Raw genomic sequence first — 20,011 nt, forward strand, 5'->3', positions numbered from 1 at the left:
AATGAAGAGAAGTGATATAGATACAACAGATGGTGAGCAGCACTTGAGTGTAAAAGCCACAACACAATCCCCCGCCATCCATTCCCTTTGTCCGCCCAGCCCCAAAGGGGCGCACTGTAATCCCGTTGGGCGTACCCGGCATCTTTCGTTCTATCCCTTCTCTCCATCCTTTCCTCTCCCCATCCCGGGATTAACCCCTCCCCCCCTGCAGTGTTTGGTGCCGCATTAACATTCTCAATTAGAGCTTAGAGTCCATCTACACTGGGTAATGCTCGGCAATCGGGCGCGTGCTGATCCAGCTAACGCCAGCCAGAGGGTAGAATGCGGGCAAAGTCACTGTACTCGAGTGATGCCAGATGGCCGACGGCCCGCCGCTGCTCGACTAGCTGGGGAACGGCGTGGCGAGTGAAAGAGGGCCGTGCAGGAAGGAGACATGGGGGGGGGGGAGAGGGAAGGAGGCAGAGCTTTGCCCTTCATCCCCTCCATAAGGCACGTCACATGGCCGCAGTATGTTGGGAAACAAACAGCGGCGACCTTGAAAGCTGCCCCTGTCAAGTCTGGGCAAGTCCTCCCCCCCCCCCCCCAGTCTCAGCTGTCTAATACCACGTCTGCACGGACATGGCTATTTTGAAAAGCATATATTTTTCGATGCAATGTGGACTGATGTCTAGAGTACGTGCAGACTCAGCTTGAGATCACTGAAGTGCCCCGGGAGAGAGCATTTAGCCTTTCACCTTATATCGCTGGGCTACATAGATGAACAAACGTTTTGCAGGAAAACAACATATTTGGACTAGTTTAGCAAAATGTTCTATTTTTTAAATCTTTCACTTTAACTTATAGGTACCATGAAAATTCAAGCCAAAGTGAAATGTTTTTCAGAGCTGGACGAATGTTTATATTGAGGACTTTTCTGCCGTTACAGTCTGCTAGCATTGGGACCAAAAAGGCCAGGGACCCAGCAGAACCAGCAGAAGTGTGTTTTCTAAGCAGTTGGTAGCTACTTTGTAATGCTTACCATAGCTTTGCTGGCGAGTCATGATTTTCCATCAAATATTTCGCCTTGGTGGAAGTCTCTGTCCTACTGCTGTACTGCCTTTTCCAGCCATTGCTTTCTTCACTATGTTGATTGGCTAAAATGTTCTTTTTCATTTGCCAGACTATAAATACGTGGACTGTTGTGATTGCATTTCACAAAAGGTTTAAAAATAGCAGTTTAAAAGCAGCAAGGAGTCTATTCTTTCCATGACCTCTGTGATCATCAACACTGTTATTTGTACCCCCACTCTGTTGGTAATGCTGCTCATTCAACCTCATCCATTCCCCGACCACCAAACATTTGCCTTGGCAGGGTCCAAAATGCGGCTGGAGTTCATTTTGACATGCCAAATTCACAACGACTCTTCACTCGGCAGCCGTACTCAGCACGCACGCGAACTGGCAGCCTTGTCGTGTATTAGACGAGCTCACCGGGCTGGCTCTGAAGACAAACACGGACCTCATGTGAGCTCGTGCATGTGTGTTTCCTTTAATCAGCCGCGGGTTTTGGAGGAGCTGGGCTCTGCTGCTGTGGTCGCCGGCCACAGAACTACGTTATCCAGAGCCTCGGGCTTGATGTCTTTAATTTAGGATCCGCGGTTGGGTAGAGTGTAACCTGATAAAAACTCTTTTTCAAATGATAGAGCAGCCATCTGCTTGTTTGGCTCGACTGCAGAAGTTGGGTCGGGGGTAGGGGAAGTAGGGGATCGGGGATGCTTGTGTATGGAATAGATATGAACATCCGTGCGTTTGTCAAAATTGCATAATGTCTTAATATCTAGGCAACGGTAGAAATACACAGGAAGGAAACATACTTGTCGGGATTGTAGACGTTGAGTTCCTCCAGGAACAAGCTGTCGTTCAGGAAGCCGTTGTTCATCTTTGCAAGGAATTTGAGGATAATGCCTTTCTCAGATCCCAGGAAGACCACGGTGTGGTTCTTATGGGGGCCCGCTTCGCTGTCCACCACAATGCGGGTCAAGCGATAACTGAAACACAAAATACTGACAGTTCACGCTCTCTGGTGTATCTTTCCTCACGATCATACTTGGTCGGGATGTTCAATGTGCCGCGAGCTTAGATAAAAAACACTTCTGTAAAAAACAACAGATGGCAATGAAGAGGATCATCGGGAATAAAAAAAAAAAATGCAGGTTTCCACCGCTCACCTCTTTCTTCTCGACCACTTTCATCGTGATGTTTGTGCTTAATTTATCGCAATCAAAATGAAAGCATGCAATATTGCACAAAGATCACAGGATCAATCAGCGTGCCTTTCATCAGGCAGCTCAGAAGTCCAAAGCGGGCTTGTTCACAGCAGGGCCCGAATACTCTTGTTGATTGATTTCGTTTATAAAAAAAAAGAAAAAAGAAGAATGCATGTCCACTGACTCTTGCAAGGAGAAAGTAAGATGCACGATAAAGTAATCATACCCACTGTGCACGCCTAGAAGTTATTAAATCATGCCAAAAATCCAAGATGGAAAATTAATTTGAGGCTAAATGAACATTAACATCGCATCATAGGTGACATCCTCTTAACCTTGACGTCTACGCATTTAGTCGAAACATCTCCTAAACGGCTTGAAGCTCCTAATCACATCAACAATAACAGTAGTCTGAAGAGCAAATGTGGTTTCGATGTATTCAAGGATCTGCTGGGAGCTGAGGCCGGCGTTGGTGGGATTTGATTAGAGAGAAAGAACGCCGTCTCAAGGACGGATGAAGGATGTCGTGTTGTGCCTGTATCGAGACGACTCCTTGTTGTATCTTCTCATTTTTGATTCATTGTGCTCAACCGGCTGAGGCTGCAGGACTCCAGTAGTGGATTCCAGTGTGTCTCACGTGTGTCTCACATGACTCCTTTGTCATAAAACCAGAATTCTACAGCTATCATGAAAGACCGAGCTCTGCTCTCTCCACATGCCTCAACGACACTTATTTTTTTCATCTTACATAAGGCTTTTAACCGCTGGCTCTAACTCGTATGCTCGGCGTAGCGTCGTTTCTAATGAAATAAAACAGTTATTATGTAAAACCAAAGAATGATGTGCGTTTTCATCGCAGTGGGTTGATGAAAAGAGGCTGACAGTTCTAACCTTGATGATAAGTGTTCGTATTCTAAACTGAGCCACGGTATGTAGGTCAGACCGCTGCAAGATGTGCGATAAGGAAAACTTGCAAAAAGCCAGGAAGAATTCTTTATGCGGCTTATGCTTTGTGCTACTATGTCAAAGGCCAAGCACTTTAGCAATTCAATTAGAATAATAATAAAAATGTTGGGATTGTATTATGTACTGCTGATAAAAAAAAAAAAAACCTCATCAATCATGTGTTGTCTTTGGAGAGATTCAAATATACCACTGTCTTTCGATTTGGACAGTAATTTACACATTCTAAGAGTATTACACATGTAATCCAGTTTAGTTGTTATATAAGGTATATAGAGAAACAGAAGAATGGAGTCCTGTGGACAAAAATGAAAAGAATTGGTTATTTTAGGTAATACTGACTTGGGAAATTCTCTCGACAAACATTGTTAAAAACAGAAGGACAATAAGACTAACCAAAGATTTGAAGACAAACTACCCAAAGATCTGAAGACCTCTAGCTAGCTAACTGTCTTCCTACCTATCCATTTATCACTGAGGACCTCTAGCTATTGAGCTGGCTAGCTGACCAGCTAACAAACTATCTTGATACCTATCCATTCCGAAGTTACCTGAGTCAAAACAGTTGTACATTTGAACCTAATTTGACTTACCACAAAGGAAACACAGATCACTGACTGTCTTTATTACACTACTCAGAGATCTTGTGGGGGAACAAGAGAACGGTGCAGCTCATAATATTGAAAACTGGTCACCAGCTGGTCCGTAGTGTTAGTGGTGCTGCATTTTAATGACTCTGATCTCAGAGTAGCACTTGAGCTAATTATTGCGCCGCTCCAAAGAGGTTCAGATGACAGCGTGCTTCGGAGTGCGTAATACTTACCGAACCATGGTTTTGAGGAACCAGGGCCGGTTGGCGATGGAGGGCACGGCCTCATCCATCAGGGGATGCATCTTGATAAAGTTAAGCGTGTCATCGGGGAACTCATTGGAGACCTTGTACCTCTCCATAGATGGACTGCCGGCACAGCTGCCAGGCCTGCAATGGGGATGAAAAAAATGATCCGATTTTTTTTTTTTTAGACAACGAATGGTCACGTCATCTGAGTAGATTTCAACAGACAGATACAGGTCTTGTAATGAAACTAAATTGACTGCGTGGTTGTAGCTTATGTGTGAGAGGCTTTGAGGACAGGTGGTGTCCAATTCTCTTTGGTTACAGGCTCAAGTGACAAACCATCTATCTGATATCGTTACGCTGGGAAGGTGAGATGGCTGTAAAAGAGAAGCCGCTTTTGATAGCACTTCCCCTTTACAGCCATCTCACCTTCGAGAGCCTGTAAAACATTTTTTACAGCAAAGTCTTTGATATGATGCCACGCCATAAAATCCACACCCGCTCTCAGAACTCTCAGCCAGCTGGCTACCGGACGTAGTATGAGGTGGCAAACACGCAAGGGCCAAGCACCCACTTACGGACTTAAGCATGTGAACTCCAAGTTGAGGTGTTTAGGTTGCATAGGTCAGATGGTTAAGTTTGCGTGTCATGGCCTGTCTAGACATTCATGTCAAGTTAGGCTGCTAAACAGACATCGGTTGACTGCTCCAGTGCATCACCAAATTTATGTTGCTGGTTTCAAGCAAATTATTCAAAAAGTGTGTTCAAAATCCAAGATAATTACTCCACGTTTGCAGAGAAAATTAAAAAAATATTACATGCTAATGTATTTTATTTAAAGCTAGCTTGCGTTATACAGAGAAAAATGGCCACAGCTAATTGTTGCTAGGCAGATCTCGTGGAGTAAAATAAGTGGCCCGGCTTAAGGCCAACAATTTTGTTTGAATGTAACGTTATGCTCACTGAGTTGTTTCTTGGCAACTTAGGGCAGGGGGTTCAGCTGTCCCACACAGACATGAAAGGACATTGCGAGACAGCGGGAACATAGCCAGACCAAGTCAAAGACGGATCGTAGTCTCCAGAAATATCACTTGATGAAAAAAACATTTGAAGGGTTCAAATATAAAAGCAGACATCTGAGATGTCACAATTAAGGGGCTATTTTTTATATATATTTTTTTAAAGACAATTTTGATGTAATTTCATCACAAAACCAGACAAATGCTAACATTGGAGTGGACGACAACCACAGCTTTCTCAATGTCGCTAATAGCGAGGCGTTTGTATAAAGATGGTGGCTGATACAGCTTCATTTATGTGCGCAGACATATGGGGAGCGGAACGGAAACAGACACTTCTTTCGTACGAGAAGTGTATAAATGATTCGGAAGGGAGGCTAACACATGGAAGAGCAGTCTGCCGCAGGGCCGGACCCGTGGGTGCCCATGAACCCGCCCCCGTCTGTTTGCCGTCACATAAAAGGGTCCAGAGGATGAAAATGAAATAAATCACAGCAAAAACAACCACCCGGCTGTCTGATTTTTATTTGACCTGAGGGGAAGAGAGGGTTAGCTCACACCTACGCTCAATTGCACAATAAGACGCTCGGAACTGCCTTTGGAGTCGTATTCAAGCGCAAGGAAACACACGGACGCACTGCGTGGAAGCGATGACTTTAATCTTGGTCTTTGTAGTGAATCTGTTCATTTTTGTGACGAAAAGTGGAGTAGCTCTTTGCCGGCTAATTAGCGAGCAGGAGATTGATTAGACTTGAGTGATTGTGGAATTAGGCGGCCATCTGTAAAACGATCTCATGCTTCATTTGTCGACGCGGAGCTCCTCTTTGATGGGGGTCGCATAATACTGTACACGCAAATACCCACTTAAAATGACTTAATTGTGTGATATTAACAGAGAATGTTAGTTTGCGTTGATAAAAAAAGTTGTTTGTTCATCAGCATGTTGAAAAATGTTTTAGACGTTAACTCAAAATTAATTTCTCTGAGAAAACGAAAAAAAAAACAACAAAGCTGAACATCGTGAACATCTTGATTTACTATTTATCCCACGTTTTGTTAGTTAGCAAGCTATTTTATAGCCGATCAAAAATTGCAATTATTAAGTCAGTTAGATGCAAGGGTCAGAACCATTTGCATTCTCTGTATTAGGGAGTTCTACGGAAGAGGATTAGGGCCAGTGAAGAAAAAAAAACCGAGGGGTGACAGGATTCTGACTTTTTTCTCAGAATTCTGACTTTAAAGTCGGAATTCTGACTTTATTCTCAGAATTCTGACTTTATTCTCAGAATTCTGACTAAAGTCGGAATTTTGACTTTATTCTCAGAATTCCGACTTTAAAGTCAGAATTCTGAGAAAAAAATCAGAATCCTGTCACCCCTCGTTTTTTTTCTTCTTCACTGGCCCTAATCCTCTTCCGTAGAGTTCCATCGTGACATGAACAGCAAAAAAAAAATCCTTTGACAGCAAAATATTGCAAAGATGCCATGACATAAGCATTGGCATAAAGACAGATGAATGAGACTTAACCATTTGTTCTGTCATGGGTGGATGACTCATTTTTTATTATAAAATGTATATATATATATATATATTTTTTTTCCTTCTTCATGAACAGACATTGCGCAATTGATTAACCAAACAACACATAAACAACAAAAGAAAATAGCACACTCTTTTACACTTGGTAGATGTTATATTGACAGAACTGTGTGTGCGTGTGCATGTGAGTGTGTGTCAGCGCACAGATTAATTAGCTTCGGCTTTACCTTGGTTTGGGAACCCTCTCTTCGGGAAAAGGCGTCCAGGTGGAGTCTGGGGATTTTTGCTCTTTGAAGCGCCCGGTGAACGCGTTGGCCACCTCCGCCATGTCATAGGCGCATACGGCCGAGCCTGGAATGCTGCCGCCGCACAAACGCAACACAAAAGCACTGATGAATAAACACATCAAAGATCCACCTCAGCGAGGCGCAGAAAAAAAATCCCCAGAGAGAGCTGGCTCGGGCTGCACGAATTTGAATGTCAGTGTTGACAAGTCACTGCCGAAATGGCGTGCCGTATGCAAGCCTTATAAATATGTATTAAAAATGTAGCATGTCAAGCTGAACCAAGCATTCACTCAAAGCGTATTTTAAACCACATAATTGTACTGCTTATAAATAAAGACCCAAAGATGGCACATTTGTATGTTGTATTTTGTCACTGGGTGTAGGGAGCTTATCATTAATAGCTTGATCCTACTACTTATTGGTTTTCAAGTCCATCAAACCTCATCAATGAGTCATCACAGGCCCCACAGAGCGATCCAACCGCATTGGATCCAGACCAAATACCATGCACTTTCCAACTCGAGAGTCACTGGAGGTCTGTTTATTTCTCAAGCTTACCGCCACAAGCCAACACAAAAAAATGAATTTAGTAGGATATTCAACACAATATAATTATGGCAACATGCCTCCAGAATAAAATGATCATTTCAGCCTATACTGTTGTATCAATGACTCACTGTCGTCGCCGTGTGTAGCACTTCAGGTCCACGGGGGCACAAATACTTGAGTGACTACGGCCACCGGCAAACCACACCATGCAGTTACCTCAATTAAGTAATGCGCACATGGCTCATCGGTGAAAGCTTATGTTTCCGATTACTGTCTGATTTACTGTACGTGCGCTATATTTAGCAGCGTGCTATTAAATATGGAAGCTTAGCGACAACCCAAGCCTGCCAAGTCCTATGAGGACACCATGACTCGATCTCTCCGAAAGCCTCGAGGGCATCGGCGTTCATCAGGAGCCCGCTGCGATGGACGACAGATTATTTTATTATTGCTATTCATTTAACGGGCGGGAGGGGAAACAACGGTCTTGTGATGGCAGCTGTCTAGCTGGAATCAATGCATAGCACTTTGCTGAGTCACTTTTGCTATTTTACAACGCTCAGAAAATCCAAATTTAACAGACTTTCTTTCATGATGGAGCGTGTGTTGGAATGATCGGGCTGGATTTTCGGGTTGTTGCCTCATGGCTAAAGTTCGTCGTGAAGACAAAATCCCGGACAAGGGCAGTATTATAGAAAGATTGGATTAGCGAGTTACAAGCTGCTAGTAAATTACCACCATTGTTGTCTGCATCGGATATGTTTGACTGTCAAGTGTCTGCTTTTAAGCAGTTTGCAACTTTTTAAATGTGTTAATTGTACAAGAAAAATAATGAAATGATCAAATATAGACAAAGTATGAACGTTTTATTGCTGAAAATGGCTATTTTAGCATTCCTTTAAACTCTTCCCACCTAGATTATGACAGACTTGTCGCTTTGCTTTTCCGTACATGACGTGATGCTGACAGACGTTCATTAAATGACAAGAAACAATCTGCTGGCTTTAGTCTAAATATGCTCCCTCTAATTTCCCACCATTACTGACAAATGGAAATGCACAAATCAAACTTATAGAAATATTCAGAGGCGCCGCTTGATCGAGTTTAAACGTCCATTAAGCACGTTCAATTGCAGTGTCACAAGCAATTGTCTTATCGGCTAAAAAAAAAAAAGGAGCCACAAAATGGAGAATAATATGCGTGAGCCCTATGGCTCGATGGTAATTTTCAATTTAGATGCTGCCTTTGAATATAAAGGCCATGCTGAATACAAATTGTGCAAAATAAAAAGAGGTTAAGCACCTGCTCGTCAAAAGGGCAGAGAGACTCTTTTGATTGGAGATGTAAATGTTGACCCAGTGGATTCCCACATTGCCACAAGGCGACGCGCACGCACGCACACACACTTTAGATTTCGTAAAGGTCGCCCTATCACCGTGTGGACGAGCTGTTGTTTTGATAATTGGGTTAATGAATACAAAGTCATTCTTGATGCACACATACAAAAATGTGCGTATGAGCTTTGAAAGAATTACGGTATATGTTGGAGTAATAACAGAATCTCTAAGTGGTACCAGGACCCAAAAGGTTTTACCTGTTGTACGGTGTGGAGAAAGTGGCCATCACAACATCTCTCCCGTTGATGTGAATGACGTCAGTCACCGCCTGGAGGATGTTGAAGTAGAAATGGGAGTCGCCGGGAATGGAGCAGTTCAGGCGGGATTTGAGGAATGATGTCCATTGCTTCTCCAGGACGCGGGGTGAACCGCCTCTGTCATTCTTGCAAACCCTCGCCACTCGAGGAAACACCACCTGGGCCCGACATTAATGGAGAAGAAAACGTTAGCCGCTTGTCCAGTATTTGTTGATGAATACACCACAAACAATCAGGAAATGTCTAATAAGTGCATGTTGTTGTTATGCTACCAGATAGTTAGCTTGTTGCTTGTTTGGCATAAAGCGCATATTTAAACTGCTTTTTGCCAGCTATTCATTGTATCCAACAGATATTTAGATTTTTGTTCACCGCTATGGCTACTTAGTTTGAGATTATTCATAATGTGCGGTTAGCATGTTGTCAGCTGCTATATGTTGTTTCTTAATCTCCGAAAATACATATGGGAAGACCCATATTACATCCTCGCTGATAACTTTGATGTGAGAAGATTAGTGGCTTGTACAATCTATGTCTGGTTTACGACAGATATTTAGCTTAATGCTTATAGCTAAGGGGTGTTAGCATGTTGCTATATAAAAGGTATTAAAAGCAGGATGTTCCTCATCTTAATTTGAGATGGTAAGAGATACTTAGTTAATTAAGTACAATGCATGTACTACTTTTCAATACATTAACATTTGGATTAAGTACCTTAAATATTTCAACAGCATTAAATAAAGATGTGGTACTCGAAATACACGTAGCAGCAGACGATAGAAAATGTCCGGCTTTAGTCGAAGCCAGAACTTTAATTAAGACGCTGCCACAAGAGGCCCAATTAAACTATATTCACAGTGCACTTGAATGCAATCAATTTAACCATGACCTGAAAACACTACTTAGACTAACAGTATGAACATGCACACATAAACAGGCGACAGCTACTAATCCTGCACGTTGCAACCTCGCATATGTTCACTGTAAGATTACAGAAACATATCAAATTACAGGTGACATGAATGCGTGACAAGTTGTCAGCTTTAGTCATCATTACACCTAATTCAGCTTCCTTTAGAAAAAAAACACCACACATTCATGCAGATCATTTATTTTGGCTTAGGTGGCTTTCACATGAATTTTTAAGATAGCAAACTAAACCACTGCAACGACTTTCATCAATTTGCCATCAAGCACAGGTGGAGTGTTTTTAAATACAGATGAAGGGCAATTTTGTGTTTTGTAATGACGTGTTAGCCGTCGGTTAATGTCGAATTGTTGAGTTTGTTCGCCGCATACATAATTATACGGCTTTAAAAACAACTCACAAGACCGCACGCTCTCTCTGCGTCCCTCTCCAGACAGCAAGCTGTCACTCCTGGTGGGAAATCCATTAGGCCAGAGTTTCTCGTTAGCTCATCTCATCGCTTCTTTTTCTTACTCTTACGTGTTCCATTTGTTCTGAAAATGCATATGGGCAAGTTTTCCATTTTCTTCTACCTGCTTTCCAATTAACTGTCGCCCGGCGGAATCCAACGCCGAATTGAACGGATTAAACAGAAAGCGTCTTTGTTGCGCTCCCTCTGGTGCAAAAAACTCATTTCTCGTCGAGGAATTCTACTTGGGAATCGCTGAGGAGATGGGAGCCCTATCAGAAGGATGCAGATGTGCAATCCCAAGGAGTCTACTTAGAATTTGTGAATGGGATCTCCAGATCTATTTAAGCTCCTTCATCCTGTCCAGTGTTGATCTTGTATTGAAAAATATGTGGCCTTCTTCCAGATAAGCGATACACCCTTTCCTGTTAGTTCCCGCAAATACTTTCTGCTTATGACACCTCTGATTGGAGCTAAACAACAGCAGAGAAACAAAGCCATTGCTTACCTTTCCCATCGTGTTGTACTCCATGGCAATTTCCCTGAAGAAGAAATAGATGAAGTCGCCGTAATTGACTGCCTGCACAAAGTAGGGCTCTGAGAAGGCAAAGAAGCACACACAAAAAAAAAAGACTCAAATTGTTGCAGCTTGTGACATGTCATTCCACAATAAACAACAAGCATGTCATGTCAAGATATTCAAGGGGAAAAAAAGCAAAGCGGAAGCCTTGAGTGGCTCATCCATTTGCATACAAGATAAAAACAGTCCTCCATTGAGATTTGAGAGGCTCGACTGGTGCGCTTGCTTTGCCCTGCAGCGTGTAAGCTTCTGCTCTACATGCAACCTGCTAGAACAGGTCGGCAAAAAATGAACAAACAAAAAAATGAACACACGAGCCAACGCTTATAGAACCAAATGGATGGGCAGCAATACATATAAGAAGAAGAATGATTTTATGCGTTAGTATAATAGTGGAAAAATACATTTGGAATTATGTAACTTGGTCTCATTGCATTTAGATGGGATTCACTCAGTACTTGGGCTCGAGTTGCTATTGCATTCATCTTGACGCAAAGTGTTTGGTAACCAAGTGACCTGAAGTGGCTGATGGAAAAAGCGTTGTCATGGCCTCACCTTTTAACCACTTGGAGTCATGTTTAACCGTACGCAAAGTCGGGCTGTCTCCAAGGCTACGATAGATGACCGCATCAATGGCCAGAAAGTCGGTGACCGTGGCCGAGTACAGCTTGCCGTCTGCAGAAGAGAGCAAAAGAGGTTAAGAAATGAATCGGACGGCAGCGGGGGGGAAAAAAAAGAAAAAAAGAAAGCCGCGAGGCAGTGTAAAGTCAAATTGAGGGAAAACACATACAAGGAAAATAAACTGTATTCCCGCCACCCGTCATTAAGATTTATACTTTCGTCAACCTGTTGGACGTGCGTAATTCCTCACCAGCTGCTTTCATGTGCACACACAGAGAAACCAGCACCAGGGTGACCTCGGTCCACCTCAGAAGGAACCACAGTGGAAACTCAAACTACATAATTGAAAGGGTGGCTGGGAAAGAAGCCCTCTCCATTACTCAGTGCTTCCAGCGCTGTGTCACACATTAGCCGGTCAAGCTGCGTCTCCTCGGCTGGAAGCTCGCAGGGACAGCTCATCAATGGCGACATTAATCAGTTAGCGGCCAACATAAAATTGGGGGCCCAATGTCTTTTGGAGCCCACAGCGAGGTTTCACGGGGAGATTCTCACCCCGCAGGCGCCAAGCGACTCATCAGCCATTGGAGATTTTTTTTTTTTTTTAATCCATTCGGGAGAGGTGGAACCTCTTTCACATGACTCAGTCAACCAGGTTGACTGCTTACGCTTTGAATCTTACCAGCAAAGAGGGCAACGTTGGCATGCTTGGCATCATAAGGGCAGCGAGCCATCCCGCTGATCTCCTCTCCGAGAGCTTCCAAGGTGTCCATCTACGGTCACAAATAGTCAATTGAGACGATGGCGAGATGAAACAACAGCAAGGATGAACTTTAAATGCAACCCAGACAGGAAATGTCGTCTTCCTAATAACGCATCAGAGATGCTAATTGTTAGCCACATTTTTATTTTGCATTGCAGTAGCCATATTTACTTTTGCGTTATCTTCGTACATTTAAGAAACACTTCAACACAGCTTGTATCCATTTATTGCTACGCCGTGATGTAAAGAAGAATCACAGGTGCACTCAAAGGGAATTTGAAACTCGCTACTTTGTGAATATTTGATCAGAAAGGACTTCTAAATGAATGCTTTGCACAACCAACGCTTAAATCCCGGCACTAATGGTGCTACTTTTTTTTTTTTTTAAAGACTCTCGCTAGGCTCTGTTTCATCATTATTTCAGGACTTAGTGGCACAAGTCCAGACTAGTAGAATATTTTCAGTGTGTGATTAGGGGAGGACCACAAGCAGACGAAAGGTCAATACCATTCCTCTAAGGGTCAACTTGTGTTCGCCAGCATGCGGCTGGCTGAAAGCAGAAATACACTCGAGGTCAGGAAGAAGACCGCAAATGCTGCTTTTTTTTTTTTTTCCTCTCCTTTATTCAGCTTCCTCATTCTCTTAAGAAATACAGAGCTGCGAAGTTCTTAACACCACCCTTTCTGGACTGTAAACGGGTCATTTGGTTTTCTATTCCTGTCGGAGTGGAAAAAAACAGTTATCATCTGCCCACTATATAAGGTCACATACGCTAACACACGCACCGCTTGCCAGGGAAATTGTTGGCAGGAAAAATAAATACAACAGCACCGGCAGTAGTAGTGAAATTCCGAGTCGTTCTTTCCTGCTGTTTTTGTTCTGATCTCATAGCAGACATTTAAAGTACAGTTGTGCCTTGAGATACAAGTATGGATGGATGGATGGATGGATGGATGGATGGATGGATGGATGGATGGATGGATGGATGGATGGATGGATGGATGGATGGATGGATGGATGGATGGATGGAAGGACGAGTACCGCATGTCTTTTGTTATACAGGCCTGGGAGTTCTGAATGTAGCCTCACCCTCTAGTACATCCCGCATAAAAACACACACTCCGGCGGGTATTTATCCCCTCTGTTGATGTCAGGTTGGCGTTGACCTATGGCCAAGGGTCTCGGCCCGCTGTCACTGATCTATCCATGCCGTTTAAACATGAGGAAGCCCCTCCCAAAGCTAGCCACTGATATATGCGCAGCTCCAGACAAGCTGGCAGGCATGTGCGGAGAAACACCAGAACTGTCCGGGGCAATATCTCGATTATCTTAGCCAGGCAACGGAGCTCCGCAAAAACTGCCGGGGTGAGCCAAAGCAGTTGTAAACATAAAACATTTGGACGGTGAAACAGCTTGAATCTTGTTATGCTGTCAACTTTGCTAGCCTGCAGAATAAAAGTAATGCTACGCAATGTACTCCAGGTCCAAAACATCGACTCTAACTACAGGAGATAGACATATTATGCTATTTCCACATTTAAAAAAAAAAAAAAAAAGTTTCCTGGTGTCTGACTTGCTTTTGTCAAAATACCAAGATTTATAAATGGGTGTGCTCCCGAAGCAGCTCTAACAAAATCAAGTGAGTTTGAGGTATTTTCCTCGGTCATGCAAATGAGGCTCTGCTCACTCTCAAGCCAGTATGGCTTTTATTTAAGAAGGAAGAGTATTGAGTGTGAATCCGGTGAGATTCGTGGCTACGGGGCAAAGAACACCGGTGCAGCCATGAGTTCACGTGTTACTTATATTTAGGTATGATTTCGTTCTGACTTTCCTTCTGACTTTTCATTTTGAATTATATTCTGACCATTTTTGCTGTATTTATAGTGGATTTTATAAACTTAACATGTAATTTCAGTTTGGTATTTTTTTTAAAGCACCATTTTCATTTTATTTCTAACTTTTATTTCTACATCGATTTGGAGGACAATAGAACACTGTACAAACGAGACAACCTGCATAATTATTCACACCTGAGTTCATACATGGGCCAGAACCAAGCAAGGACGCAGCGCCTCAGTGGGACATTAATCGTCACGGCCCATTTCTCTGCAACCTGTTTGCCTTGCATGTCCTGTTTCTGACACTTTTACATGCTGGAAGGAAACCAAAGTCTTTGCAGCTGTTCATAAAAAATCGCACATCTTAACCTGTGCGCCATAAAACGGTTTAATCTGGAGCTGCATGTCATAATTTCCCAGTAGAAGGTGTACTTGTGCAATCCACACAGAACTAATAGATATGTATAAAAAAAAATCTGACATTATACATATAATATTCCGTTTTGATTGAGTGTGTACCCATTAAATTGGGTACTGAGCAATTTATTTTCATTTTTCACATTTGAAGTCAACTTACATTGTGGGCCAAATGGGGCAGTGACCCACCTGATTCTGCACTTTGTAATATGCATTACCGCCCTCTACAGGACAGGAGTGGACCTGTCTTTTTTTGTTGTTGATTTGTGCCATCGGAGTTTGACTTTGGCACAGACATACTTCCATCGTTTGGCCTTGGCAAAGGCCTGTATTGAGAGGAATGTTTGTAAATGTGAGAACTGGACTCTGAGACCACGGAACCAAGCCGAGGATCACCTGGCGACCTAACAGCCCGCTGAGCAGACGCCCCGCCGATTGCCAACACTTTGCCCGGCAACAGCAGATGAAACCCGCCGTCCGTTCGTTCGTTCATACGTGTGAACCAGCTGGACGGGCTGTTTATTATTACGGCGCAGTCAGGGAGCGACAGGCGGAGAAAGCAGCAGAGGGGAGGACGTCGACAGAGAGGAATTAAGACTGGCAGGAGAGAAGGAACAAGGGAAGGGGGGTCCGAGGGCTGCTTGAGTTTTGATTGTGTGTGTAGCGACATCGTATTAACATGGAACAAGGAAGCGGGGATAACTAACATTAGCTAATGGAGAGGCAAAATTGCGATAACTGTGCGGGTTATTGCTTTGGGTGGGAAGCCACCGCCTACCCCCAGTGGGCTCCCTCCACCCTTGCTCCACCTGACCTCGCCAACTCCCCCTAACCGACCCCCTTTTCCCCTTGCTCCCTCCTTGTTGATTAACGTGGGATGAGGCCGGGCCCTGGAAACAGAAGCCCTTTTCAGTCTTGTCACACAGTGGAGACAGAAAGAAAAACACACACGGTAGAAAAAACAAAACAGTGTTTGACCAAAGCGAAATTGAAGACCGCAGCATGCTTTCTAAGAACTGAAAACCTGTCAGTTTCTATTTTGGGCATTTTCGATGGGTGGAATGATGGATCGATTGATGGCTCAATAGATAAAGCTGAAGCACAATCATTCCTGGAATTATTGTAACACCCAGCTCAGTCAAGAGGTGTTTTTTTTTTTCCTCAGAAAATTGCAAGCACATACATTTTAATTATTTAGTAGTCTCACAGTGGGGAGACTGACTCAGTTAATCAAGGAATTTGCCCTGGCAAATTTTCAACACGGAAAAGTTATCTTACCCCGACATCAATCACATTTTATAGTGTTTTGCCTGCAGAAGAAATCTCCTCACAACACATACCTTGTGTTTTATATATAAGAGGCGCTCATTTATGAATTTGCAAAGGCAAGCGTCCTTGTAAGCGCACGGAGCTACCTCTCCACTTTAGCAAGCTAGCAGCAATCCTGCTCCAGGACTAGCCAAACCTTGAAACCATACCCGTGGGGCCTATAAAAGCTGATAAATGTAGAGACATAAATTCCATATCGCTGCAGCAGGACTCCCAATATTGCCGCATCCATTCTGTGTACTTAACATGCTGGGCCATGAAGCCAATGAAGCGGCAAGTCTTGTTTTTCGGCTAAAGACGTCGAGTGAAGCAAAGCGGCAGTGTGTGTGTATGTGTGTGTAGCTCGTAAGATGTTGGTGTTTTTTTTTTTTCAAAATCCTTCTAAAAGTCTAAACCCAGGTTTCTTTTACCTAGAGGTCATTAATGGATTTTTAAAGGATTTTTCTTTTCATACAACCAGGCTTCACTTCAAAAGGAATGTTCCTATTTTAGTACTTCATGCGCCAGCGAGAAGGTGGGCTGGTTTATCCGCCTCTACATCGAGCGTGTCAAAGTCCACCTGCAGATAAAGGAGTTGTGCAATTCATCCATCTACGTCCGCCCCTCCGCCCCCATGTGGCTTTTGTTGGCGTGTGCAAAACAAGCTCATCCCGGGCTGAGTGGCAGGCGAAGAAAGGGAGCCACGGGCGTCCTTACCTTGTACGTTTGACACAAGGGGTTGAACGCGTTTGTCCCGCAAACAAACAGGGCGTCGTCGTTTTGCTGCAGGAGGACTTTGATGAAATTGTGACACTCGTCCTGCGGCGCACAAGAGAGGAAACACAGACATTTGTCAGTTTTATAATTGACACATTTGGAATGAAACGCACATGTGGGACTCCGATGAAAGGTTGTGCGGTTGAAAAATGACAGGCCCGGCGGGCCCCTTGTTTGAATCGCGCCATTTACATGCGTAGCCGTGTCATCGTGACACGCGGCATTTCCTCTCGCTACATCAATGTCATGTTTACGGATGATTTTTAATGGCAGCGCCTGGTTTGCCTCGACAATAATGGAAGCAAGAGGAGATTGTCAAGTAAATCCAGGGAAAACACAATTAGGCTGCCATTTGATGGAAAGATTATCACTAATGTGCTCTATAAATTGTGACAGATGAAGGTTTTATGAACTGAAAGGAGTGTGTTGTTGCACCGCATCTTCTCTATGGCTGTGCGTGTGTGTACCTTGTGCTTCCCTTTCATTCGACACGTGTCCACGTCACCCTGCCTGGACTTCCATGTCAATTTCTGCAGGGAAAAATCCACTTAGGTTAAGGTCAGGGCCATTAGGAGCAGAAAACGAAACATGTAAGAAGAGTGAAATAACATAAAAGCACCCCGGATAAGCCACACTCATTGGACACCTCATTAGGTACCCCTGCACCGTTTTATCAGATCCAATACAAGAGTGGCTGAACACTACCGAGCGCAGCAATGATAATAAATGGATTGTTAATCGAAAGTAATAAGCAATGGCTAGTAGCGGCAGCACCGAAGAAGAACATCACAATTAAAACCGAACAGAAGGTTATAAATGAAACGTGCAGGTGTAGCTAATGTCCGATGAGCGAGCACTGTGATCAATAATGTGAGATTCTTGCTCATTCAGCATCCCACCGAGGCTACGGCTCGAATGCAAACATTGCCGCTTAACACTGATCGGGGACCAGGTCACAAATTGAACTAGTAATTGTCAGGCATTAGGGAGGAGGGGGGCAAACAATATTGACTGCTTCAGTTTGAGATGTGCAGAGCTCCACAGTGTGGTGATTAAAGCTCATGGACTTGTTGGTTAGTCGCACACACGTATGGACACGCACACAATGGCCTGCTGGTGGATCGGCGGTAGCCAACACAACATGTCAATCAGCTGTAAACACACGGCTGCATACATCCGCTTTCATTGTCACACGCACACTTATTAATCAATGCTAAGCCTCGCAACACACACACACACGCACACAGTGGCCCCTGAGTGCCGTCCATGATCACTCGCTGCCCGCCGCCATTGTGAAGCATGTTTGGAGCTGATTAAAGAGTCTCGGTCATCAATCAACAAGAACCTTTCATGTGCTGGCCGCTCTCATTAGGACCCATTGGATGGTGGAGAAACGCCCTTATTTGAATTGGCTATTTGGAGGGCCGAGTGAGTTTTTTTTTTTCTTTTTTTTTTTTTTTTCTATCCTTAAGCCCAAGTGTTGCATCTGAGGATGCGAAGGTGGGATCTTATCTCCGTCTTTATTGTACTTCCGACTATCTGAGTTTGGATGACGCATACGCTCACTCGCTGATTGATTGGATAATCCACTTAACGGGGTCAACGTGATGCACGCGGCGAGTTAGACGCCCGCGTGACAGACGCACATAAACACGACAGGTGAGTAGGGTTACGTCGGCGGCTGAACCAGGCGTCCTCAGAGTCGGACGCACGTCTCACTCGCTCACCTTAGTGAAAAAGATCTCGTCATTCACGGCGGTGTCCGTGTCCACTGTGTATATGTGATCCCTGCAAGAGACAAGACAGAGATGGAGCGAAAGGTCAGACAGTTGAAAAATTCAACAAACAATAAATCCATTTGCTCACTGCCCCCTCTGCAATCAGAAAACGACCTCAAAAGATACAGCTCTGGGTAAACTTTATTCAAACCTAAAAGAAAAAAAACATGACAATAGACAAAAGGAGGCCAGAGCGAATTTGCTCTGTCAGACAGAAACAGTCAACAAAGCTTTGGAGTGCCGTGGCGCAGGGCCGCGGGACAAAAGCTTCTTTGTCCCAGAGGAAGAGCTCCAGTGGGGGTGAGGCATGTGGGTTGGGGGGGCGGTGAGGTGGCGAGACGAGAGGTGCCAAGTCACTCAGAGCTGTTCGGGTCAATTAAGATCACTGTTTGAGCTACAGGAAATCTATACCAATACTCATTACGGCTCAGACTCGAAGACATACGTGTGTGCGCCTGGAAATTAACGAGCCTCTCCTGCCTCGTTGCTCCAAATACGTGGACAAAAGTGTTGGGACACCTGGCGAAAGGAGGTGGGAATGGAAGAAAGGAACTCTTCCAGGAAGGTTTTCGGTGGGATTTGGTTTTCTCCATCCCACCTGGAAAAACAATCCATTGCAAAGGTGTGTCAAGGGTCAAGTTTTCCGAGCTCGCCAATTTGGACCTTGCTTGGTGCACTGGGATGCTCTTTCTTACTATTCGTGTAATTACTTTAATTTTAAGGACAAGTCTTGATAATAACACAAACATCACCAGCATGTGTCCCATTACTTTTGGCCATAGAGTGTCAGCGCCATCAGCAGCGCATATGGAAGACATAAAGGGGTTAACCTATATCCCAGACAGACAGCTCCACTTACTTACCATAAAGAATGAGGGTACAGAGGGACCGGGGGGAGGGGTAATCGCAATGAGGGGGGTACATTAGGTGGCAAAATGTTGCAAACGGAAAGAGGATTTACGCACAGAGGTGGCCTTGCCCAAACGCTGTTTTAATTGGTCGGAGATTGTGTTTTTTTTTTTTTTTTTTTTAATCAAAGTGCGTAAAGAGCGTCGTCGCGGAAGGAAGCCACATCTTAATTACGCTCCAGCTCCCAAACCTGCGCTCAGGCCGCCCGTCCTGCCTCGCCGTCTCATTAACTAAATGGAATAAAGTCTTGGGAGGGACGTGCGTTTTGAAATGAATCCACTTATATCGCTTTCTTGGGAAGTGAGCGCGGGCATCTCCTCACGGATGAAACCCAGTCTACTGTACGTGATCAGCCTTGACGCCTAAATTGAATAATTAATCTTTGAGAGTGGTTGAAATTAGCAAAGCATGGCTGCTGCACGGAGAGGACATATTCCCAGTGAGATATAAAAAAAAAATAATGAATAAAAACTGTCAGTGCTTTTCATTTCTCACTGATTGCACTAGCAGGTATTTTGAATGGTATTTTTCCACTGGAGATTTTTGTTTTTT

The 20,011-nt window shown here is 43.9% G+C and overlaps 1 protein-coding gene across 3 annotated transcripts in view; it reads right to left on the bottom strand.

The window, feature by feature from the left end:
* sema6a (sema domain, transmembrane domain (TM), and cytoplasmic domain, (semaphorin) 6A) overlaps positions 1 to 20,011 on the bottom strand; it is a 96,402-nt gene that overhangs the window by 19,550 nt on the left and 56,841 nt on the right. For all 3 annotated transcript variants that reach the window (XM_061278737.1, XM_061278738.1, XM_061278736.1), the window contains 10 exons: positions 18,500 to 18,560; positions 17,240 to 17,302; positions 16,713 to 16,814; positions 12,352 to 12,442; positions 11,607 to 11,726; positions 10,980 to 11,068; positions 9,036 to 9,253; positions 6,833 to 6,964; positions 4,033 to 4,188; positions 1,854 to 2,027 (listed from right to left, as the gene is read on the bottom strand). In XM_061278737.1, the coding sequence (XP_061134721.1) occupies positions 1,854 to 2,027; positions 4,033 to 4,188; positions 6,833 to 6,964; positions 9,036 to 9,253; positions 10,980 to 11,068; positions 11,607 to 11,726; positions 12,352 to 12,442; positions 16,713 to 16,814; positions 17,240 to 17,302; positions 18,500 to 18,560 (1,206 nt within the window). The remainder of the gene's footprint in view (positions 1 to 1,853; positions 2,028 to 4,032; positions 4,189 to 6,832; positions 6,965 to 9,035; positions 9,254 to 10,979; positions 11,069 to 11,606; positions 11,727 to 12,351; positions 12,443 to 16,712; positions 16,815 to 17,239; positions 17,303 to 18,499; positions 18,561 to 20,011) is intronic.

This window comes from Syngnathus typhle, linkage group LG5 (genome assembly GCF_033458585.1).
Source record: "Syngnathus typhle isolate RoL2023-S1 ecotype Sweden linkage group LG5, RoL_Styp_1.0, whole genome shotgun sequence".
Lineage (NCBI taxonomy): Eukaryota > Metazoa > Chordata > Actinopteri > Syngnathiformes > Syngnathidae > Syngnathus > Syngnathus typhle.